We start from the raw sequence: 25200 nt of genomic DNA, 5'->3' as shown, positions 1-25200 counted from the left end.
AGCCCATTTACAGAGATTAGCGTTGACCAGGATAAGGTGATCTTACCTGTGGCTTGGACTCGGGGGGTGGGGGGTGGGGTCCACGGCTGCTCCAGGACCCTCACACTGCCACTATCACAGCTTACATAACACCCCGACCCCCCCTTCCTCTGGCCCGGGAGAGCAGAGTGCACCCCTGTCAACTCCCTGCTCCCGATGGCTCCCGTAGAGGATTCCCCCTCCTTTGCAGGGCATCGGATGCTGAATTCTGAGCCACTTTCAACTTGCTGCTTTTGTTGCCTGTGCTCTTGACAAGCTAGAGCCAGAAAGGCCACGTGGACCTTTGGTGTCCTCCATGTGTTTTCTCAGCCCTGGGCCTTCTAGAACCCCGAGGAAGGAAGGGTCCCTTAGAAGAGCTCCATGGGTCACTGGACATGTCCCAGGGTGCCGGGGTCTCTCTTGGAACTTACAGAGAACAGGGGTCATTTTATAACTAAAGTGTTTATTTCCATTCAGTTCACTAACCGATTGTTCTGCTCACATGCCTGCTTGTTTGCTCATAGGAGGGAGTGTGTGGCCAGACCCCATGGCTGATGGATTCCTGCCCACCCCCCCACACCGCCCCAGGGCTAAGACCTTGAGACTCAGGCAAAGTTGTGGGGGGTGGGGGGGAAGGGGGTCGGAGAGAAACCATACACTTTCCCCTGGTAGAGGAAAGGAGCGTCTGCACATGTCTCTGAGGGTGACACTCTGCAGGGCTGGGCTATCACAGTGAATGATCCAGAGCCCGGCTTAGGCTCCCAGAGGCGAAACTGGGTTCTGGCCATCTGAGGGCACTTGGGAAACTCCAAGGGGGCCTATTTGCCTGGGAAGCACTGGGCAAGGAGGGTGGAGAAGGGACAAGGTGTGTGGTTCTGCAGCCCTAGGGCCTGCTTCCTTCTCAGTCTGGTGCTTTCAAAAGCAGTCCTGGGTTGGGGGCTCCTCCACCCTGGCCCCTCATCCTCCCAAACCTCACTCAGTCTCTGAATGGCCCAGATGGGCCCTGTGGCAGTTGGATTTGGTGAGGCCTGGCAGTCGGGGGCGGGGGGAATCTCTCTGCAGGAGGAGGAGGGAAGAGTGTCAATGAAAACCATATAAAAAATCCAGAAATGTGCATATAAAATCTCGCCCTTGGTGTATTGCCTAAGTCAGTAAGCAGAAAGCACCTTCTTCTGGGAGAAGGATCAAGTCCTCAAAAGGTAGGAAATGTCAAAGTGTCACTTCATTGTCATAAAAAAAACCCCAACAAACAAACCCCCCAAACCAAATCCACCCCTGACCAAAATACCCCCGAGTCCACGAATTGCTGTAAACAAACCCAAATGCAGGAGCAATCCTTCTCAGTGGCAGTCATAGCTGATGGCAGTCACCCTGCGACAGGCCTCCAGGCGGGGGCTGCCGGGCACCGCGCGTGTGCGACAGGGACGTGGCGCTGCAGTCTTGGGGGGGCTGGTCATCCTCAGGAAGGCTGACCTTTCCGGTGTCCCCATGGTCTCCCTGACTGAGGAGGACAAAAGCCCCCTTTCAGCCCCATGAGCCGACAGGAGAAACGAGTCTTTTTCATCGGAGTTTCTGAAATAGTCTCCAAAGACAGAAATTCTCCGGTTTGCCCAGTGGCCGCGGGAATGGCTCCCGTGGTGGCTGCCCGTCTGCCCGCCTGCCCCGTCTGCCTGGCATGTGGCTGCTGGGTGAGGCCTGGAAGAGCAGCCCAGGGACGGGGGAGAAGGGTGGCCCCTGTCTCCCCCTTCACATTGGTTTTCCTGAAATTGTTTCTTGGCTCTGGCCAGGACGCCTTCCCAGAGGGAGTTGGAGAGAAACTGCTTTTGGTCTCCGATTGGGACAAATCGCGTGGATCTCCCAAGCCCTTTTTTTCCCCCCTAAGAACAATGATCGCTTTCCTTATGAGAATCCTCTTTAAAAAATATTCCTTGTATTTCCCGCCCCCTCCCAGGATGTGTTTGCTTTTGTCCCCGTTCCCTTTTTTCCATCATCTGAGTTGCACATATTCCTGGTGACATCTCATGGCTGGAGCGCTGCTCGGTTCTTCCTGCTGCCCGTGGCCTCCTGGCAGGTGGCTGAGCCTGTGGTGGACGTGGACGGAGAACCAGGGGGCCGGCGTGTGGGGCGGAGGGGGCGGGGGGCCTGGAGGAAGAGATGAGCCGAGGCAGGTGAACGTCAAACCTCCACAGACTGGATCTGGTTCATCTGTGCCCGCATCACCTGGATACTGTTCAGGATTTTTTTCTGGTGGCCGGCCAAGGTGACCCCAACCCGGAGAATGTCCCTTTGGGAGAGAAGCATGTGTGTTAGGGAAATGTGGGGGTGGTGGGGGACTTTGGGCCAGGTGGAGAGCTGCCTGGGCTTCTCCAGGGGTTTCCTGCTGAAGAGAGCAAAGGACGGGGTGAGTGGGTGGATTCCCAGTGTTGGAGTGACTAGTGGAGACGGAAGGAACATGAGAATGGGAGTCAGGACACTCAGGGGCCCGGGGCCTCCTCTACGCCAGGGAAGGAGAAGGGAACTTGCATTTATGAAGTCCCCACTCACTTTATATCCCTTTGATCTTCCTAACAGCCTCCGGTTTACAGAAGATACCTGGGGCTCGGGGAGGTTCTGATTTGCCCTTGGCCACAGGCAGACCTGGGTATCGATCTGAATGTGACTCTAAAGTTGGCCATCTTGCTCCTTGGTCCCACACATCCCTGCGGGGACACTACCTATTCCTCACCCTCCAGAGCCCCCTGCTTGGTGGGATGGCTGGGGAGGAGTACTGGTAACGGTGGGTGGAGGCAGCTGGGCACTTACTCCATCATCATCTGTGACACAACGTCGAAGGAGGTGAAGCCGGCATTGGCGAAGCTCTCCTTGTACTGCCCCATCTTGATGGCCTCCAGCCACTCATCCACCGTGTTAAAGCTGGTGTAGTCGGGGATGGTGCGGTCCAGCAGTGGCAGGTTGATTCTGGAGGCAGGGGTGGGCAACAGAGATGGTTAGGGCAGGTGCTGGGGGAGGGGCGAGGGTAAGCATGGGTGCCACTGCAGCTTTGTACCTACACATGTGTATCCATCCGCGTGGACAAAGGTGAGTGTGTATGTAGGTATTTCTGTGTGAGAGTGGGTGTGCGTTTGCACCTTTATCGGTGAGCACACGTATGTGCGTATGTGAGCGTGAGTGTGTGTGCAGGACTCAATGCTGAGGCCACCTGGAAAGCCCGGGGATGCCTCTGAAGGGGCTGCTGGGAGGCTGGACACAGTGGTGAGGAGCGAGATGCTTCTCTGAGCCTCTGATTGTCAGGAGGAGGTAGTTCAGCCGGACTAAGTGTGCTACAGTTCGCTGCTTCCTCCATGCTTCTCCACCCTGGGTGTGCTCTAGGAAGCTGTGGATTGCTCCTCCAAAGTCTACCCAAGGCTGGCGGTGCTCACGGGAGCTGGCCAGGAGTGAAATGACCCTCACAGGGCTAAAAGCTCAGAGTGATTTTATCCGGAGAGTCAGGAGTGGCTGATGCAGGGTCATGGTGGGGAGTGACAGGTAGAGGCAAACGCAAACTGTGGGCCACAAAAACTTGGCAGGTGAAGGACTTGGGCCCAACGAGTCTCTGGACCAAGCCAACACTGGACCCCGAGGACCTCTGGCTGGACACCCCTCAGAAACTCTGATAGGGTCCCAAAGAGAAAGAGTGTGCAGGGCCAGGAGGGACAGGGGTCGGGGACAGCCACCCAAGCAAGGCAGTGGTGGCTCCAGGTCTGAAGGAGCATGCCCGGGGACCACTGGGAGGGGGCAGGCCTCAGCATCGCTGGAACCAACACTGGTCCAGCTGGGCCAGTCTCTTTGAGTTGGGGATGGAGACTGAGCGTAGGTCTGTGTGCGTGTTTATGTGTGGTATGTACTTCTGAACACGTGTGGGCTTGGGTGCCTAGGGAGTGTAGGCGTGAGGGCCTGAGAAGGGGTGCGTATCCATGTGTGTGCGGTTGTGTGTATGGGAGCATAAGCATGAGCTTTTGTGCCTAATGATGTGCAGGACTGTATTTGTGTAAGCATGCCTATGTGTGTGCGTGCGCACGCACGTGCATGGCTGTGTTGAGGAAGAGGCAAATGTAAGTTAGAGGGTCCAGGTTTGAGTGTGACGGCAGCCAGGCAGGAAACCCGGTGACCAGTCAATCTGTTTACCAACCAAGATTCTGGTAATTTTTCTTTAAATGCTGTCCTCTCTGACCATGCTTTAAAAAGTGCTTCCTTTACCATCTCTACCACTTCCTTCTCCTCTTCTGTGTCCTGGACTCCTCTGCACCCCAAGGCAGGTCTTCCCTGACCCCAAGCTGTAGTGCAGAGCCTTGCCTCAAGCAGGGGGAGCCTGGGCAGGGGGCAGGGGTGTGGGGGGGATTTGGAGAGAGGAAGGGCCGGCTGGGGATGGGGCGGAGATGTACTGGTAGGAGGGAGTGGGGCCAGACCAGAGCCATACCCAGAGGAGAGGGGTGCCATGGCTTTGAGGCTGTTGGGGTTTCGGATCATCTTGTCCAGCGTGTTGACGATCTGGCCAAACTTAGGCCGGTGGTTGCGGTCCTTCTGCCAGCAGTCCAGCATGAGCTGGTGCAGGGCGCTTGGGCAGTCCATGGGGGGCGGCAGCCGATAGTCCTGCTCGATGGCATTGATTACCTGGGAATGACACAGGGCCGGAGTGGGGGGGGGGGTGGGTGGGATAAAGAGCATCTGCCTCTGACCTGACCCATCCCCCCGCCCTCCATAGCGCAGGACAGACCTATTGGGTTGCCATGGCAACTGCCTCCGCCTCCTGGATGCAGCCCCAGGGATGGGCCTCACCTGGGTTCCCACCATCTATGGCCTCAGTCTGACCTGGGGGCTGTGTGCTGGCCCCCTCTCCCAATCTTGGGAAAACCAGCACCCTGAGATAACTTTTGCCTCAGGGTCTACCAGGCTGACCCTCCTGTGGACCACTTTTCCCCTCCCTTTTCTGAGCCTCCTCCTGGCTTTGATGGCCCTGAGGACTCCTCTCTCTGTCCCTTCTCCCCAGGGTGACAACAACTCTTATTTTCAGTGCCATTTACTGCTCCAGGTGAGAGATGTCTCTCGGGTCAGGCCCCTCAGCATGGCTGCACAAGGCCCCACCTGGCTCCTCTGTCAGGAAAAGGAGCCTCTCTCTAATCTGTCCTGCCACTAGGCCCAGATTCGCTTTCCCCAGCTGGACTGTGGCTCACCCTCCCTGCTCAAGAAGCTTCTTCAAGTCCTTCCTGTTCTGTGTCATTGCAAATCAAAATTTGTTGGGTTGGCTTTCAAATGCCCCATTACTGAACCTTATCATCCTTTCTGACCATGTTTCTACTGCTCCCTAGCATGATCACTTAGCATCCCACCTCCGGGCATTTGCACAGCTATTCTGCCCATTCAAAGCCCTCATGTCTCCAAGTCCTACTGCTATGTGTGTTCCCCCTGTCCTGGGAAGACTTCCTGACTGATCTTGCTCACGTGGCCCTTGCCTCAACACCTACAGGACTCGACACCTGCTTTCTCCAATTTAGCACCTGATTGTAAAGTCCCTGATGACAACAACTGATTCCTGGAATAATTGTCTTGCCCCCCAGTTATGTGGAAAACACCTCAGGGGCAGATACGGTCTCATTCAGGTTTGGCCACCAGGTGAATGCATCTTGGAGATTTGCTGAATTGTGGATGTGTAGGCCTTTCCTACTCTTGACCCCTGGGGAGTCCAAGGTCCTGTGCAGACATTCCAATCAGCCAGCACTGGGCTGGACCCAGCCCCCTTGGACACTTACGTCCTGGTTGGTCATGTCCCAGTAAGGTCGTTCCCCGTAGGACATCACCTCCCACATGACGATACCGTAGCTCCACACATCGCTGGCTGAAGTGAACTTCCGGTACTGGATGGCTTCCGGGGCCGTCCAGCGGATGGGGATCTTCCCACCCTGGGGAACAGAAGGAGGAGGGTTAATGGGTGGGAGGCTGACCCGTCCGGCCTCTACTCTCAGGACTACTCCTCATCCTATATGTCCTGTGCTGTATCAATCCCACGAAGCACCTCATTCTTTCTCGAACTCACCATGCTGCTTCAGGCCTTGGGAATTTGCACATGCTGCTCCCCCCTGCATGAGATGCCTTTTCTCACTCTGCCATCTGGAAACCTCTTCTGATCCTTTAAGTATCTCTGAAAATCTTTCCCTAAGTCCCCAAAAGTTGCTCACTCTTTTTCATCCTACAACTGGGTCCCATCTCTCTCCATCAAGGAGGCACTTCTAGAGAGCAACACTCAAATCATTTGCCTGGGTGCTTGGCTCTTCTTGTACTATTTCTGAGCTCTTTGGGCAGGGGCTGTGTTGTATTCCTTTCTGTTTAAAACTCTTAAGCAGGAGGGGGCGCCTGGGTGGCTCAGTTGGTTAAGCGACTGCCATCGGCTCAGGTCATGATCCCGGAGTCCTGGGATGGAGTCCCGCATCGGGCTCCCGGCTCAGCGGGGAGCCTGCTTCTCCCTCTGACCCTATCTCCTCTCATGCGGTTTTCCTCTCTCTCTCTCTCTCAAATAAATAAATAAATAAATAAATAAAATCTTAAAAAAAAAAAAAACAACACAAAACTCTTAAGCAGGAGAGAGCCCTGAGCTTAGGCATCAGGGACTCCAAGATCAGTCCTGCTTGCCTCTCTCGAGTTACTGCCCACCACCTTCCCGCTTACAGTCTGTGTTCTAGTCACATCTTGCCTTGAGAACATCTGACAACCTTTCACTGGCCCTTCAGCTTTTAGCTCCGATGTCAACCCCTCTTAGTAGGGGCCTCCCAAGACTGGAGTCCTGACTTATAGCTCTGTTAGTCCATGTTTCTCTGCACATCTGTGTCCCTGGACAGCCTATGAGCTCCAAGGGGGTAGAGACTGTGGTTTGTGTCTCTATGTCTCCAGCGCACAGCACGGTGCATGAGCAGGTGTCGGTGAAAACGTATTGTAGGGAGAGATGGACCTCTATGCCCTCTCGCCTGGTGCTGCGGCCCCACTGTTTTCTGCTTCCATCTTACCAGCGCACTGGTGTAGGTGGGGTCCGAGGTATCATCCTCCAGAAAGCGTGAGAGCCCAAAGTCAGACACCTTGCAGACCAGGTTGCTGTTGACGAGGATGTTGCGAGCGGCCAGGTCGCGGTGGACATAGTTCATGTCTGCCAGGTACTTCATGCCGGCCGCAATGCCCCGCAGCATGCCCACCAGCTGGATGACTGTGAACTGCCCATCATTTTGCTTTGGGAGAAGTGGAGAAAACATACAGTAAATGGAAGGGCATGAATCGGAGCTCTGGATCATCCACACAATGGAAAACCAGAGCAGGACCCTGCCACCCTGGCCTCGTGCTCGCTGTGGGAAGGATTCAGATGCTTGCAGGGGGTGGAGGCTTAGAGAGGCCCAGGAGAGGTCAATTTCAGGGTGGTGGAAAGAACATGGGCTTTGGAGTAGACATAGCTGGTCTGACGCTCGCTCTACCCTTTGCTAGCCGTGCAACCTTGGATAAGCGATCTGACTTCTTGAGTCTGTTTCTCCATCTGTGAGTGAAATGGGGATAAGTTGTACCCACCTTCCAGGGCTGTCTGAGTTAAATAAGAAGGTGCATGGAAGGTGTCTGGCACATACCAGATGCTCAGTAAATGTTCGTTAAATGACAACTAGTCTAGCAGCATGCTTCTGTGCTCTTTGTCCAGCTGGTTGACTGTGATCTGGGAGGGTCCGGAAACTTTCCTCTCTTGACCTTGTGCTCCGGACTCCAACCCCCAGCACACAGAGCTTTGGAGAAATCCAAAATCTGGTGAAAACCCTGGGCCAGGGTTCAAGAGATCTGGTTCTAGTCCTGGCTGTCACTTTGACCCTCTAGGTAAGCCTGGGCAAACTCTACCTGTCTTGGAGCCTCACTTTTCTCTTGTGCATAATGAGAAGGCTGGCTAAGAGCATAGATGGTAACAGATTTCAGGTTGTATGCCAACTCTGACTGACCGGTTGTGGTTTCCTAGATTGAAAAGGATTCTGAGATGGCTTCCTGATTTTGTGGGACAGAGTTCTGGGCTTGATTAGCAATGCCTGCCACGGGGAAGGGAATGGAAAGAGGCAGCATGCAAGCCATTCCTGACTTAGATCTTTCCCAAGACCCCATCAGGCTTTGACGCCATGAAGCTATGTCCACCGCTCCTTTTCCTCCCCATCCATGGGCCCCTGGCACTCTTGGCTTCTCCTACCCGGAGGAAGGAGTCCAGGGAGCCGTTCTCCATGAACTCAGTGATGATCATCACAGGCGTGCTCTTGGTGACAACACCCTCCAGGTGGATGACGTTGGGGTGGTCAAACTGGCCCATGATGGAGGCCTCGCTTAGGAAGTCCCGGCGCTGCTTCTCAGTATAGCCTGACTTGAGTGTCTTGATGGCTACAAAGATCTCTCTCTTGCCTGGTAGTTTTAGGTGGCCACTGCATACCTCGCCGAACTCCCCTAGGACACGCACACACCAAGAGAGGCAGGGTGTCACTTGCCAGGTGGAAGTGCCATCTGCCACTCCTTGTAGCCTCCACTCCTGGGTCCTGAAGGAGCCTTTTCTCCCCAGTGGTCAACTCATCGTCTTAGACAAAGAACCCCTTTGTAGAATGTGGGGACCCAGAAAGGTCCTAGCCATCACTAGGAGTAAGAGTAAACATTTCACAGCTGTCCCATGGTATTTGGCTGGGCATGGGATAAGGCTGTAGGGGAGGCCGGGGACATGGAGAATGAAGCACTAGACTGAGTCCAGAGAATGGGGTTCTAGACCTAGTTCAATCTCTGACATGATATGCAAGCTCCTTCCCAGCCCCATGCCTCAGTTTCCTCATATGTCGATGAGGTGATTTTACTGTATGTCTTTGAGGACTTTTCTACCTTGGGTATTCTGAACCTTCAGGTCTTGGAGGATCCTCTGAGGTTCCTGCCCCACATCCTATGCTCTGCCCCAAGAGTACTCCCCACTCATGGCTGAGGCCATGGTACCTGGGAGAGCACCAGCCACCTACCTGCTCCAATCACCTGCTCAATTTTGACACAGGAGATGTCAATTTCCTTGGCAAACTCCCGCACTGCCTCATTGGGGTCCTCATAGGTGAAAGGGTCGATGTAGATCTTCATGCCTGGGGTCACTGGGGGATAAGATCAGGCTTGGTCACATGCACAGGCTCAAGATGTGGACAGATGGAAAGGCAAGAGCTAGTCCCTCTGTGGAGGGAAATACACTCCCTGTGGCCCCACAAGAACCGGGCAACCCTGTGCAGGTCACCTGACCTCTCTGGGCCTCAGTGAGCAGATGGGCATTGAGCTGAGTAGAAGGGTGAGGAGAACAGAGAGCTCAGCAGAGAGAACAAATAGGCTCTAGCTCTTGTTCCAACTCTAACTGATTAGTAATGTCTTCCTAAAGGAGCTAAAGGACTGTCGGGATTGATTAGCAATGTCTGTTAAGGGTATGGGCATAAAAGGATAGATAGGTTTGTCACTCTTGTGTTAGAGAATCAGGGGGTGCAAAGTAAAGGAAGAGGAAGTCAAGAAGGAAGAGAGAGATTTGGAGCAAAAATACAGAAAGAGCAGGCAATAGCCCATGTTCTTGGGAGTCTGCTAAGGAGACCTCCCTTTCTTTTAAGGACCAATTTAAGCATCCTCTCCTTTTAGGAAACTTCCTGGCTGTCTCAGCTCTCCCAGGCAGGCCCCAGAGCCTGGAGGGCTGCCCACTCACCAGGGTCTGAGGACCTATGGTTTCTGGGTACACTTCCCAGGTCCCTCACTAGCTAGGTCTCAAACCTTTCTAGATCTCAAATTTCCTGGTGATCAGTGTGAGGCTGGACATGTGGCCTATTAATTTGACTCTTGATTCGATGTACTTTTTTATTTGATGCAGAAATCAAGGATGTAACTTGGATGCCGAACACCTAATTCTGACCCTACCACTGAGCCAGCAAAACACTTGGAAGGAAGGGAAGGATGATCCATCCCACATTCTCCCTCCCATATAACTGGTCTTCTGCTGCCCAGGTCTCCCTCTGGCTTCCCCAGCAACTTGCCCACATTCTCCCATTGCTCCAGGAGCCATGACTTTGGAGGCAGTAGCTCTAGGAGTAGGGAGCTGGAATTCCTGGGCCATAGTAAGGCTTGACTGGCTGGTGAGTGGGGCCATCAACCCTGCTCAGCTGTGTGACCTTGGACATGTTAGTTGACCACTCTCAGTGTCTATTTCAGACATTCCAAGAATCTAAAGTTGGAACCTCTAACACATGGGTTGACAAACTGGCCCACTGACCATTTCATAAATAAAGTTTTATCAGAACACAGCTGCATGCATTTCTTTGCCTGTGGATGCTTTCACACTCCAGCGACTAAGTTGAATAGACACAATAGAGATCGTAGGGCCATCAGAACCTAAAATATTTACTCTGTGGTCCTTTACAGAAAAGTCTGTCAACTGCTGCTCTAATACATTAGCTTTATTTTGGATTATTTGTGTGGGTGTTTGTCTAGCCCTTCATTTTATTTATTTATTTAAAAGATTTTATTTTCAAGTAATCTCCACCTGCAACGTGGGGCTCGAACAACGCTCTGCACGCAATATACACTCAATGTCTATAGAGCTGAGAAGAATCCAGGTGACAGAGATAAAAGAAGAATGACTGCAGCTACCACTGACCGAACCCTTGTGCCCAACACTGGGTCAGGCTCTTTATATGCATTATCTCATCTGTACGCAACAACTCTTGGAGGAACGGAATCATTATTCTCATTTCATGCATGAAGGAACTGCAGCTCGGAAAGCCTAAGTCATCTGCCCATGGCCACACAGCTAGCAAATGGCACAGCCAGGACTTGAATCCAGGTCTGTCAGACTTGAGCCTAGGGCCAACGCTCTTAATCATCATGCTCATGGCCTCCTGCATGCAATCCAACCAGATCTGGCCCAGGCCTCCTCCTCCTGGACTGTTCAGCCATGACTCCTTTCCCAATCAGCGCTCCTCAGAGCGGGGACATCAGTTCCTCGGAGATGCTCCTTTTCTCCCTCAAACTCAGTGCCTGCCCTGTGGTTCTTAGTGACTGACTTTCAGCCTCCCTCCAACAGGATTGAAGGAAACCCTTTCTGTCAGGCCAGCTGCAGAGGGAGGATAGGGATAGGTCAGCCCTGGGAGCTAAGGAGAAGTGCAGCAGGAACTCAAAGCTAACTTGGGCACTGCCAACCGATCAGATGTCATCCCCAAGCCTTGGCCAGGAGGGCTCTCTGTTGCTTGCAGAACTAAGGCAAGTGCCTTCACCTGGCATGCCAAGCTCTCCGTGTTGGGCCCCAACTATAGCTCCCTGCCCCTCTGTATGCCAGCAAAAAGAATTATTTACCCAAAGGTCCCAGACACACCTTATAATTTCTTGCCTCTGTGTTTTGTTTGTGGGGTTACCTCCACCTGCAATACCCTTCTCTTCCTCTTTGTGTCCAGATCAAATGCCACCTCCTCTGTGAAGCTTGCCTGGATCCTTCCAGGGGAGATCCATGCTTTCCCTTTAGGCTCTGAAGCCCTGTCTCTGAACCCACTTGTATTAAGTCTCCCAGATACACATGCCCACAGCCTCCTGCCACCCCTTTCCAGAACACTGCTGCCTGTGAGGACTTGCTTTCCACTCTCTCCCTCAGGGGGATGGAGGCCACCTCTGTCTAGTTCATGCTAAATCCCAGACCCTGGCACACAGAGGGTGCTCACGAAATGCTTATTGAAAGAGTAATAGCATTACCTACTGGAATTTCCTCTTTTTCTCTTTCTGCCTGTTTGGGATCATGAATACCTTTGAGAATCTGACAGAAGCTATGAATCGGCTCCTTGGAAAATTATTCACCTGTGTGTCACACTCCCAGATTCGGCATATAATTTTGGAATGTTCACGGGCCTGTGAAGCTCTCGGGGTCTGTGAACCCCAAGTTACGAGCCCTTGCTCTAGAATGTTTTCTCTGGAGTACACATGTGAAGGTGGTATTCAGTAGATGCTTAATAAACACTTATTGAATGTATGGCTCTGAGCTGTCCCTGCTTCTATGACCCTCTGGTTTCATCTCATCATTAATAACACAATCCGCTCACAATTCAGTGTGGATTTGCCAGGTAGCGGGCCCTGGTCTAGGTACTTTACAGGTACCTATCCAATTAACCCTCCTGACAACCCTACCAGGTAAATGCTATTTTTAGCCTGAGCCTTATGAAATTGTTAGTAGTTGACTGTTTCTGACCTACAAAACGGGCAATTTCATTTGGCTCAACCTAATATTATCCCCATTGTTTGGATGAGGACATTGGAATGAGAAAGGTTAGATGACCTGCCTAAGGGGACATGGACAGAGCTGATAAGTGGCAGATGTGGGGTTTGAATCCAGGTCATGTGGCTGTGAGTCTACACTTTCAACTGCCAGGCTACTGTTTTCTTCTGGATGCTTCCCCATCCTGTATCCCGGAATGGAAGGGGAGCTCCTTGCGGCCGAGCCTTGCTCAAGGCCCGGCTCCCAGGACGGGTATTTGCTGCACTGAAGCTGGATGAGGATCTCTGGAATCAGAGTCTTCAGAAAATACTGGGCTGTTGTTTGGGTGACTTATGACTGTCAGGGCCGCGACCTGCTGTCCTGAACCCAAAGGGGAAATTCAGGATGAGGGAGGCAGGAGGAACCATACATTCAGAGACCTGGTTTGAATTCTGGATCTGCCAGTACTAATAATCATAAATAAGCTCCTTTATGAGTTTGAATTGAGGATCAACCACAGTACTGAACAGTACTGATACTGCTGTGTGCCCTTGGGCAAATTACTTAACCTCTCTGTGCTTCACTTTTTTCCATATCTACAATGGAGCTCATAAACAGCACCTACAAGGTGCTGGTCTAGGTACTTAACTGCAAGGATCAAATGAGAATCTTTTTAAAGGGCTTAGTATAGTAGTTGGCAAATAGAAAACACTGAATAATTGTTACCTGCTATAGAGAAGAGTTGGCTATTATTAAATATCATTAGGAAGCACTTTCATATCCATTAATTCATTTTTTTAAGATTTTTTTTCAAGATTTTATTTATTTATTTGAGAGAGAGAGAGAGAGAGAGAGAGAGCACAAGAGGGGGGAAGGTCAGAGGGAGAAGCAGACTCCCCGCTGAGCAGGGAGCCCGATGCGGGACTCGATCCTGGGACTCCAGGATCATGACCTGAGCCGAAGGCAGTCGCTTAACCAACTGAGCCACCCAGGCGCCCTCCATTAATTCATTTAATCCTCACAATTCTGTGAAAGAAGCATCATTCTGGCTACTTCCCATGTAAAGATGCCAAGGTTCAGAGAGGCTCGATGACTTCCCCGAGGTCGCAGAGCTGCCCAGCGGTGGAGCAGGGATGAGAAACCAGGTTGGTCCCTCTGGGCCACACCCAGGTACCATAGACCGTGGTCCTCACTCAGCACCTGCTGAACGACGGGACACGTGAGCCAGTGAGGGTGACTTCAAGCCAGCCACACACATCTCCAGGCCTCAGCTTCCTCCTCTGTCCTGGCCACACAGGGTTGCTGGTGGGTGTGGGACCACAGGGCTGGTAGTGCTTTGAAAAAACCAAGGCCCTTTCTTAGATGCAGGGAGTAGGAGCTTGAGCTTTAGAATGTGTTGATCCATGAACAAATCCTGGGCTCTGTTTTAAAAATAAATCCCTGCTGTCCCCTGTTTCCTTGTTAGTGACTCACATGTTCAATAGTGATGCTCCCACATGGCTCCAGGTGACAGAGCGTGTGAGCCCACCTTGTTCCAGCTTAGTCGGATGTGGACAGCACGGCTTGGTGAGGAGTGTGGACCTCAGCTCTGGCCCTGAGCTGCTGTGTGACCTCTCTGAGCCTCAGTTCCCTCGTACTCAATTATATTACAAGGATAATTATAAGGATAAAATGAACAAACGCACGTAAAGCATTAAAACAGTTCTGGGCACACAGAACACCCTCAGTACAGTTGGCTCCAACTATAACCATGATTTCATTACTTGGGGAATAGGAGGGGGCGATGTAATTTATGACTTTTACTTTTAATGTACGGGTGATTTTTAATTTCGGTGTAGTTAAATTGTTCTGCCTTTTTCTTGTGAGCCTTCCATTGCTTTTAGGTTTAGAATGTGAGTGAAATAGTTAGCTAAATTGTCTTCTGGAAATTTTAATGGTTTAATTATTTTTTACATTTATGTCTAAAATGATTTTTTAAGCTCAGGAACATTTACTTCAAATTGACTGTTAACCCAGAGGCTTGATATCTAGAACTCCTCGACTCTGCTCTTTCTTGCACACGCAACATCCAATCCTGCAGCAAATCGAGTACTTTCAGAACATGTCAGAATCCAGAATCTTCTCTGGATGATTCCAACAGCCACCTCACAGATCTCCCTGCTTCTGTCCTTCCTGGTGTCCTGCAGCCCCTTCACTCCATTCTCCACACAGCAGCCAGAGAAGTCCTATCAAAACTGTAACTCAGACTGTGTCAGTCTTTGGTTCAGAACCTTCTAGAGGTCCCCCATTCCACTCAGAATAAAAACCGAGGCCCCGCCATGGCTGACAAGGACCTGCAGGCTGGGGCCCCTCATACCTGCCCTTCCTGCCTCCCCACTCTGCTCCAGTCACACTAGCCTCCTGGCTGTTCCTGAAACCTGCCAGGCACACTCCAGCCTCAGGGCCTTTGCACTGGCTCTTCCTCCTGCCTGGGAGGCTCTTCCCTCAGGTCTGTCCATGCAGCTCACTCCCACAGCTCGTTCGTGTCTTTGCTCAACTAAAACACTCTCAGTGAGGCCACCCCCAACTGCCCTATCTGAATAGGCAGTTCTATTGACCTTGCAGTTCTCAGCCCATCACCCTGTTCTACTTTGCCTTTTGCCATAGCAGTTTCATCTTCTAGCATGCCATGTGCTTTTCTCATTTACTACCTGTATTCCTTTTGTTCCCCCGCCCTCTCACCAGAATCTAAGTTCCTCAAGGGTGGGGATATGTGGTTTGCTTACTTGTGTATCCCCGGCTAGCTAAAGCAGGTGCCTGGCATACACAGCACGTCACAAAGACTGTGTGACACGTGAAGGGCTATGCCGATGGCCTCTCTTACCCAGCGGCATCTCAGAAGCCCCAGGGTACCCCACTGAGTACAGTTTGAGAAGCTACATCGGTCCCATCTGGAATTCCCTTTTGCCGAGAGAGTGGAAGAGAGGATGAAGGTTCTCCCTGCCCCCCTCCCCCCAGCCCGCCCCATGTTGGTTCTGCCAGGGTAAAATCGAGAGGAATCTATGCTCTGCTTTTGCCTCTGCCGGGCCCCTAGAGAGGGGCTGTCTGCTCTGGGTGTGCAGCGCCTGTGCCCCCAGTCCTGGCCTGGGATGGGATGGGGCCGTGGGGGAAGTGGAGGCACTGGGTGGGGGGCAGTGGCTACCAGAGGGGTCACCAAGGAGGAGCGACAGGGCCTGCCACCTCCCGGGCCGAAGCCTGGGGACCTCAGCATCTCATGCAACTCATGGATTTATTGTGTAAATAGGAATCTAGTGTCGGCTAAGTGCCGGGCAGCGTGCTGGTGTTTGGGGGCACAGGTGAGTGTCAGAGTCACTTTCACGTCTCTGGGTGCTCCCACCATAATGCTGGGGAGACAGGGACACGGCCATCACGATGCAGTCAGGTAAGGGGGCGCTGTGCAAGCACAGACGGGGCCCTAAAGCCAGGGTGGGGCAGGGGTCAGGGGAGGCTGCTCAGAGCGGTTTGTATACACTGCGGCTGAGGGAGAGGCAGAGTTACGTGGGTAAAGAGAAGGCGAGCGATGCTCCAGGCAGAGAGGACAGCAGGTGCAGAGGCCAAGAGGGGACAGTGAGCTTGGCCTGTTCAGGGAACAGCTTGACGTTGAGTCTGGCTGCAGCAAGACGGGAGGCAGTGGAAGGAGGCTGGAGAGGTGGCCGGGGAACTGACAAGCAAAGGGCCCAGGGGTGCCGGCCCTGCTGGGGTATACATACTGTGGCCACTGGTGTAGTGCTGCAGCTTGTCCGTGTACTCCGAATCAGCACGCTCAAACCCCCGTCTTCTGGAACAAGAGCAAAGGGCTGGAGCCACCTGGAAGCCCCGGGGAGCTGGGAGCCACAGTGGGTGATAGGGAGAGGGAGGGCAGGCCCTCAAAACCACACCCCTGCCAGAGGGCTCCCTGCCTTCCCCTGGCCCAGCAGCCTCACCCTTCCTGGCCACTACCCTCCCCCCCATCCCTTCCCACCTCTCCCACCTCAAATCCAGGCTCACCATTGCCCCATCCCCTCTCCAGCCAAGCCCTTCTCAAAGCCATCTCTCATGGCCCCAGAAATCCCAGGGCTTCTGTCCATCTGACCTTATGGCCCTGTCTGATCTAAGGAAGAAGAGCATTCCTTCATGCTGAAGTATTAGTGTCTCTATGCACCACCTCCATGAACAGTGGGCTTGTCAAGGCAACTCTAGCCCAAAGGGATGGACTGGAGCTAATGGTGGCCAAGTAAGTGGGAGAGTATCCAGGCCTGCCCAGGCCTCTCCCTGGCCCTGGGAATGATGGGACTATCTCTTCGGCTCACAGACACTGTTCAGGAATGGTTGAATAGATGGACAGTCAGGTCTGCACGGGGCTGGGGACACCCACCCACCTGTTGCACACAATGGCAATGACAACCACAGCAATGAGGAAGACTAGGCCAGCCGCCGAGGAGCCGATGATGAGTGGCAGCTTCTCCTGGATGCTTGTCTGGTACTCGGCTGGGGGAGAAAGCATGTGCAGTGTTGTCAGCCTGGCTCTGGGGGTCCTGACGCCCCCCACCCTGCCAGGCCTCCTGGGATCCCCAGACTCTGTTCCTGCTTCTGGGAGAGCACCTGTCCCATGCCGAGATGGAGAACAAGCCGGGACACACTCACAGGTAACCTTGGACAAGTCCGCGGACTGTCCGACCCTTAGTTTCTCATCTATAAAATGGGCATAATACCTCAATGTTGGTATGAAAATCAATCATAGTAAGAAGCTGACATACAGAGAGGCAGCTGTAAGCACAGACTCGGAGGCCAGACTCCCTGGGTTTGAGCCCTGGCAGTGCCTTCCTGTCTGTGATCTCTGGTGAAGTGACTTGCCTCTCTGCAGCTTAGTTTCCTCATCTGTAAAGTGGGGAGAATAGTCCCTATCTCAGAGGCTGGTTGTATAAGCACTTAGAAGGACAGGTGGCAAGATAGTAACCACTCAGTAAATATGAACTATTATTGTTATTCAGTGTTTCATTTTTTTGGTCACTGTGCTAAGTATGTTATGTATCGTGTTTGGTTCTCAGAATCCTCCTGTGATGCAGTGCCCATGATCACCCCATGTACAGATGAGGACACTGAGGTTTAGCGATGCCATGACTAGCCTGGGGTCACACAGTTAGAAAGTGGCCAAAGCCAGCATGTGAACCCAGATCTGTGTACGGGCTTAAATGAGATAATGCATAAAATGCACTCAGCATTGGCCCGGCTCTTCGCAACCACTCAGCACATTTTCAATGCCATCAACACCATCATTGTTTTTAATTTTATTATTATTACTTCTCATTTGCTTCCATGACCAGACAAGAGCTTGTGGCAGTCGGGGACCGGGTAAGTTCTGGGTCCTTAGCACCAGCGCACATTTGCTGAGTTAATAAAGAAAGGATCTTGGGACAGTCCCCCACACTCCAGGTTAATGACATCCATCCAACATGCAAGAGGGCCTAGAGAGGTGAAAATGCTGGCCACAAGGAGGTGGGGCTTTACAGAGGGGGTGCCGTTAGCGTTCCAGCAGAGATGGTGGATTCATTAGGGAGGGTGTTTGTGATAAGACGAGAATTCATGGGTCTAGGAGCCTCTGAGATGTTCAGCTAGGCAAAGGCCAAGGCCCATGAGCAGTGGTTAAAGCAGATGCCAAGAGGGGACGCTGGAGTCTGGTCATAAGTCAAGCTACCCTGGAGCTGGGCTGCTTGGTGAAAGGGCCACTAGACTCACAGCAATGACAACTCTGCCCTTAACTACTATTCGGTGAGCACTAACTACGTGTGAGACCTAGTGCTAGGTTCTATATGTTTAGCCCCATCTTTACACCAGTTTGATAATGATGGTGATGCTAATGAGATAGTTGTCACCATCCTCATTTATAGATGAGAAAACTGAGACTCAGAGCTGCTCAGGGCCACACTGTTAGGGCTGAGTCAGCACTGTAATTTCCATCTGTCAGAGCCCGTGCTCTTAACTCTGCAGAGCAGGAAGGTACTTAGAGACCATGGGGTCCCGGACTGGGAGCCACGCAGCACGTGGGCTGCAGCTTCCCCTTCTCTTCCCAGGGCAGACATCACTAATCCATCCCAGCACTTCTTCCTGCTGAACTTCAGAATTATTCTCAATCCAACTGCAAGTCATTGGAAGAGCGCACGGGTGAAACAGATGTGCTCTCAAAGACTGAATATGATGCTTTCATTTTGTAGACGAGAACAATTGGAGCCAGGGGAGGGAAGTGACTTGCTCAGAGTGTCTCTGCAACTTAGGGCTGAGCTCCTGACAGTCCCGTGAGAGGAAGCTGCCTGGCTGACAGGATGGCAGTGGGGGAGTCCACGTGCTGTCCAGCCATGGACACCAGTGGATGGCTTGTTTCCGGCCAGCAGGGAGGGTTGACATCCAGAAGAGGGGGCGCCTTTTCTAATTTGTACAAAGGCACTTTGAAGGAACGGGGACCTTTAAGTTTATTCTGTTTGTGGAGCCAATGGCCTCCTCTTGCCCTCTGGGTGCTGCTCACCTTCTGTCATGGTCTGGAAGTACATCTTGCCGCTGTAGCGCCCGTAGCCCGCCACGGTGCGTGCCCGCACCTGGAAGACATAGATGGCGCCGGCTTTGAGGCCCTGCACAGTGACCGTGTTGGTGGGGCTTTTTAGGGCCGTGGCGTTGTACTCACTGAGCTCCTGCCGAGGAACAGAGAAGACCATTAGCAAGGTGGTCGCCCACGGTGGGCCCAGAGCCCACTCCTGCCACTTAGGGTGGGTTTGGCCACTAAGAGAAACATCTGTGGTTCCCAATTCTTCACTCCCTCCCTGTAACAGAATTACACACCCATACTTTTTGCATGTGACTTCCCACAAAAGAAGGCAGAGTATATTTCTCTGCCTTGTGGATGCCGAATTTATCCATGTGTCTTGCTTTGGTCCTTGGAACATTCTAGAGGACAGGATGCAAGTGGAGGCTTTACATGTGCTTGTTGAGTTGGCTTGGCCTCTTGTGCTCCTGCCTTAGGCCATGATGGGGCTGAACCTGGGTAACAGCTGGTTCCAGAATGACAAACGTGTAGGGAAGATCTTGACGGAACTCCTAGGCTGAAACAGGGCCACCTCAGTTGACCCACAGACTCCAACCAATGAGCAAGAAAATAGGCACTTAGAAGCCATTGTATTTTGGGGACTGTTTATTTTGCAGTATCATCCTCAGTGATAGCTGATTAATGCACAGATGCTGAGTGGCCTAGACCCTGAGGTCTAGGCTGTGAATTCTTGGAGACAGCAGGAAGAGGGACTACCTTACCCACTTCTGCATCCTCCTCCCTGCCCCATGCCTTGATAGGTTACGTGGAAGGACCCCTGTTCAGCCACAGTACACTTGAATGAGGCAAGAATTAAGGCCCAGATGGGGAAAATGATGCTCAAGGTCATGTTTGAGCTTGTGGCTGCTTTGGCACTCAAAACCAGGCTCCTACATGGAGCTACCTCTAATGTCCAAGGCTTGAGTACCCAGGACCTAATGTTCCCTCCTTTGAGAGCTGCAGAATGCCAATTCTGACCTGAGGACTGCCCAGGGTGACCCAAGGAGTACGGGACAAGACGAAGCTGAGCTGCTGCAGCGGCAACAGAGCTGTGGCTGAGTTGGATGCAGGCATCTGCCAGTTTATATGATGTTCGTGCAGACAGCGGTCAGCTACCCCCCCAAACCGTCCCCAAACACCCTCTTTGCGCTAGGCCCTGGGGACTCTGAGGGACTCAGGCACGGGCGCTGGATTCAGAGAGCTCAGTTCAGAAACACAAATAGTGTGGAGACTTCAGCCCTTGGAGGAAGATCGAGAACGCCTCTGAGAAGCTGATGAAAGCTATGAACCTCTGTGCAGAAAAATGCACACCTGATTGTGCATGCCGGTCACGTGCATGTGTGGTGCATAGAGCCCTTGAAAACTCCCTCGAAACAAATTTGGTGAGTACAATGTCATTATGGGCATCATAGCCTAGAGGTTAAGATCACAAATTGGAGCCCGACTTCCTGGGTTCAAGTCCTGACTCTTCTACTTATTATCTTTGTGACCTTGGGCAAGTTTCTTAACCTCTCTTTGCCTCCTTTTCATCATCTGTAAAACGGGGATAATAATGGTCACAGCCACTTCAGAGGGTTGTTTAGAGGATAAATGCATTAATACGAATAAAGCGCTGAAACAGTGTGCTGTGGGCATGTGACCTCGTCTGAGTGGGGCCATCAGGTGAAGTCAGGCAACGCTCTCTGCAGAGTGGGGTTATGCAATGGAATTTTGAAGAACAAACAGAAGTCACCCGGGTAAAAAAAGGGAGGGCATGTTTGGCAAGGAGCACCAGGTGTGAAGGCAAGGAGGTGAGAAAGAACTTGGGATATGGGGGGCTAGAGAAGGGGCTGACTTGTGGGTGCCTCCTTCCCACCCCCTCACACCTCCCAGGGAGCAGCAGTACATAGGAAGTCTCTTTTCTTGAGCCAGCTCATCTGCCTCCTCCACTAGGAAGCCTGCTTGACCTCTCAGCCAGATGTGCCTCCCTTCCTCTGAGCCCTGGAGCACTTGCCTGGATGCCATAGGAGGGGGTTTCTGCTATGTCCCCTCATCCTGGGCACAAGCCGATCGCACAACCTTGATCATAAACTCCTGAGGGGAGTGGCTGTGTTTTATTCCCCTGTACTAAGCACAGAGACCTGCACACAGAGACCTGCTATGTCCCCTCATCCTGGGCACAAGCCGATCGCACAACCTTGATCATAAACTCCTGAGGGGAGTGGCTGTGTTTTATTCCCCTGTACTAAGCACAGAGACCTGCACACAGAGACCTGCCCCAATACCCGCAGGGTAAAGGCTGTACTCCTCCGCTTGGCTTTCCAGACCCTTCATGACTCACCCTTTGCCAGTCTTGCCTGCCACATCCCCAGTGTCCTCCAGGCTCTAGTTATACCCAAAGGCCTCCCCTCCCTTTCTTGGTAAGGCTGCCAGATTTAGCAAATAAAAATGCAGGATGCTCAGTTAAATCTGAATTTCAGATAAACAATGAATAATTTTTTTGTATAAGTTTTTCCCATGTAATATTTAAAACACAATTACACTAAAAAATTATTTAAAAAAATTTAAATGTAACTGGTGTCCTATATTTTATTTGGCAACCTTACCTTCCCCGGACACTCCGAGCCTTGGCCAAGTGTTGTTTCCCCTATCTGAAATACCCTTTTTCCATCTGCCTGTTCATCAAGACTTAGTACAAGTACCACCTTTGCTGGGGAAACTTCTCAGACGTCCCAGAAAAAGTTGCAGGTCCATTGTCTCCTCTCCCACCTGTTGTTCTGATGTGCATGTGTTTTCTCTAAGGACTATAGGCTTCCCGAAGGCAGAGACCTTGTCTCATTCAACTCCGGGACCGCAGACTCAGCACACAGTAGGTGCTCACTAACTACCGCCAGGAACAAATGAACGAACATTGTAGACTATTAAAACAAAAAACAAAATCTACGAACGCAGGTTGCAGTACCAAGACTGTCCTCTAGGTGCCGCCAGCCAACATGGAATCTGCTGGGGTTTGAAAAGGGGATGGAGTCGGCGGACTGCGTGGATGGGTGTCCACTTAGAGAGGGTGGAAGTTTTAAGTTCCTGATTATAGGATGGAGATGGGAGGTAACTGCCAGTGGCATAGGTGCCTCAGGAGAATGAGGAACGAACCTCGTGGATCGCTTTTCTAAAGCAGGGAACAGGACAGAGCGGGGGATTGGAAGTCATTTCAAATGCCGATTCTTCCCCTTACTTGCATTGTGACCTTGGGAAAGACCCTTCACTCCCCTGGGCTCCTGTTTTCTACTTCAGAAAAGGAACAATAAACGCCAACCTCTCAGGGTTGTTGTGGTCAAGTAGTGTCTGGCACAAAGGAACTGCTCTAGAGACATCAGTGCCCTTCTCTCCTCCCCCGTGGCTAAAGCGCCTGTATCTGAATAAGGACTAAGCATTGATGGGTTAGGGAAAGAAATTTAGCATGAAATCCACTAGTCCTGGGGCACCTGGTGGCTCGGTCGATGAAGCGTCGGACTCTTGATTTCAGCTCAGGTCAAGATCTCAGGTTTGTGAGATCGAGCCCCACATTGGGCTCTGCACTCAGCGTGGACTCTGCTAGAGATTCTCTCTCTTCCTCTCCCTCTGCCTCTCCACCCCCCTGCACTCACTCGTGCTCTCTAAATAAATAAATAAATAGATAAATAAAATCTTTTTTTTTTTTTAGATAAATAAAATCTTAAAAAAAAAATCCACTAGTCCTTAGTTTGAATCCTTACCCAGAGACTACCGGCCAGTGTGCACTGGGGTGCATTTCTTAAGTCCTATGAGCCTCGGTCTTCTCATCTTTAAAGTGGGATAACATCACCATATGCCACACAGAGTGGGTGTGGAGATTCAATAGGGAAAAAATGGGTAAGGCTTTAGCATAGTCTCCACATAAGGACTTAATAAATATTGGCTATCGCCCTCGTTGTCAACACCATGACAGGGTAAGCCTTCACCGATGTTCATGAAATGGATGAATGAATACAAAAGTGAGCGAGTGTCAGAACAAACCTCTCCTTGTCCATACTGGACAACCGTCCACACTGCTCCACGTACCCTGGACAACAACCAAGGAAGCCTGGATTTTCATAGCTCATCCCCACTGCACCCAGCCTTCTTTCCCCTCTGCTCTGCCAAGTAGAAATTTCTGTTGAATAAACACAAATCGATGAGGCCTACAGGGGCCCATCTGGCATAGGTGGCCCCACAAATGAATCTCCTCCTGGAGTGCTGGGGGAGCCAAAGGGAGAATGAACCTGCTCTGGGCAGCTACCAAAGGAGGCCACCTCCCCCAGGACGCTGGAGCCGATGGAAATAGCCAGCGTGGGTCTGGCCAACACCATTCGTCAGCGGCATCCAGAAGCCTTCCAGCAAAGTGGTTTTTAGCTCCGGGCTCCGGGCAGGCTGGGAAATCCCCAGTGGAGCGGGGGAAAGGCCAAACGGAGAGCCCGCTCCAAAAAGAGCCCTTTCTAAAGAAGGAAAGGAGGAGGGGGAAAGATGGTGGGGGCGGGGCCCACACAGGACCGCAGAGCTCGCTGCCTAACTTCCCTACCTGGGAAGATCTGCAGCCTTCATTAAAGAAATCAATGGCAGGCACCAAGAGGATTCCGAAGTGTTAGGGAAGAGCCGGCTGTGGACTTGTCAGAAATCCATCCCGCATTCTGGCTGTCCCTCCGTGATGGAAGCCTGAGAGGCTGGGGACCGAGACTGCTCCTACCCCCGGCACAGCCGTCTCCTCTGACACTTGCCATCAACCCGTTTTTCTTTCTATCCTTAGATCCGCCATCCTCCTGATTCCATCCATCCATTTCCGTTTTATCTCTGCACACCCTCTTGTCTGTTCCTGGCTATACCTTTCCACCCCTGGCAAGCACCACATCTGTACCTCCATGGCACAAACCCACACTGGCCCCAGGGAAAGGCACCACCATCCATTGGGAGCTGTCCTTCACACTTCTCTGGTCCCCTGAGTTTCAAAACCCCGTCTGAATCTGTGGGCTTCTCACCATCTCTGCGGCCAGCCCCTACACCATGCCACTATCATTTCTCACTTGGTGTCCCGTGAGAGCCCTCTAAAGGGTCTGTGTCCCCAGGACCCCCTTCTAGTCTGTTCTCCACACAGTAAGCTATAGGGATCTTTAACATAATCTGAGTCAGATCATGTCATTCCAGAACCTTCCAACGGCTTCCCATAGTACTTTAAATTGAATCCAGACTCCAAAGGCGTGGAAGGCCCAGCACAACCCAGCCCTGTCTCCCTCTCCAACTCCTTCCCTACTAATCTTGCTTTTGTTCATATTGCTCCTCCACACTTGCCTTCTCCTGCCCCAGGGCCTTTGCATGTGCTGTTCCTGCTGTCTGGAATGACTGCTCTCAACCCTTGTCTGTCTGGTAAACTCCTAGCATCTTTCAAGCCTCAGCTCAAATGTCCCTGGAATGAAGATTTCCCCTCACTTATACCCAGATCATGGGTCCCTCCTTGGTGCCCCTAAGGACCTTTGCTGGCCCTTCTGTGACTGACTGTGTCACAACTGGTCTCATGGCTGTTTATGTCTGGATCTGTCGCTTCCCCTGGACTGTGAAGGCCCTGAGGCCTCTGGGCATGTCTGGCTAATCACAGGATTCCCAGTACCGAGCCCAGGGCCCAGCCCAAAGTTGGTGACAATGAGTATTGAATGAACTGGTGTCCATCTCCCACTGGCAGATGCCAAGCTGCCTCTCACTGCACCCCGGGCCTTGGGAGGAGGGGCTGACAGTCGCACTGCCTCAGGCCTGTCCCTCTCTCGCCATTTGTACTTAAGCTCCTCCTTCAGAGCCTGGTCCTGTCCACCTTTAAACGGTCATCCCAGAAGCATCCCCGAGAGAAAACCGGAAGACAGGAGAGCCAGGTGAAGAGCAAGGGCATAGGCCCAAATCCGTGCTCCACCACTTAGCAGCTGGGTGCTCTTGGACAAGTTGCACAACTTCTCCCTGCCTCAGTTTCCCCTCCCATCCAGTGGGGTGAATGGCACTGCTGTGAGGAGGAGCGACACATTGGAGGTGGCGTGCGCTCATGACACGTGAGCAGGTGGTGGCCGCGGCTGCTGCAGCTGGTGTCCTGCTGGTCCTGCCACGGCGTCGGAGGCCTGGGGGTGCCGGGGCCGCAGCAGAAAGTAGGGCAGAGCGGCCTCCTGGTTCGCGCCTCCAGCAGCCTCCCCAGCCCCTCCTGTCTTGGTAGGAAATGGGTCGGAGGCAGGACCCGCGCCGGGATTCCTCATTTCCGCTCTAGTCTTCGGGGACAAACACTTTCGGTTTCGTTTAATCATAAAGCTTCTTAATTAGT

General features: G+C 52.3%; 1 protein-coding gene across 2 annotated transcripts in view; it reads right to left on the bottom strand.

Moving 5' to 3' along the window:
* Window positions 1-485: 485 nt before the first annotated feature.
* EPHB2 (EPH receptor B2) overlaps window positions 486-25200 on the bottom strand; it is a 123497-nt gene continuing 98782 nt past the window's right edge. Inside the window, exons 6-15 of one of the 2 annotated variants that reach the window (XM_027581421.2) lie at window positions 18825-18987; window positions 16684-16792; window positions 16036-16103; window positions 9051-9173; window positions 8252-8499; window positions 7053-7268; window positions 5805-5954; window positions 4475-4668; window positions 2821-2976; window positions 486-2302 (exon numbers count right to left, since the gene is read on the bottom strand). In XM_027581421.2, the coding sequence (XP_027437222.1) occupies window positions 2194-2302; window positions 2821-2976; window positions 4475-4668; window positions 5805-5954; window positions 7053-7268; window positions 8252-8499; window positions 9051-9173; window positions 16036-16103; window positions 16684-16792; window positions 18825-18987 (1536 nt within the window). In that variant the 3' untranslated portion in view covers window positions 486-2193. The remainder of the gene's footprint in view (window positions 2303-2820; window positions 2977-4474; window positions 4669-5804; window positions 5955-7052; window positions 7269-8251; window positions 8500-9050; window positions 9174-16035; window positions 16104-16683; window positions 16793-18824; window positions 18988-25200) is intronic. The other variant, XM_027581429.2, reaches the window with a different exon arrangement.

Source organism: Zalophus californianus, chromosome 4, assembly GCF_009762305.2.
Source record: "Zalophus californianus isolate mZalCal1 chromosome 4, mZalCal1.pri.v2, whole genome shotgun sequence".
NCBI lineage: Eukaryota > Metazoa > Chordata > Mammalia > Carnivora > Otariidae > Zalophus > Zalophus californianus.
Note: the sequence above shows the minus strand (reverse complement) of the source record. Positions and strands in the feature narration are given on the sequence as shown.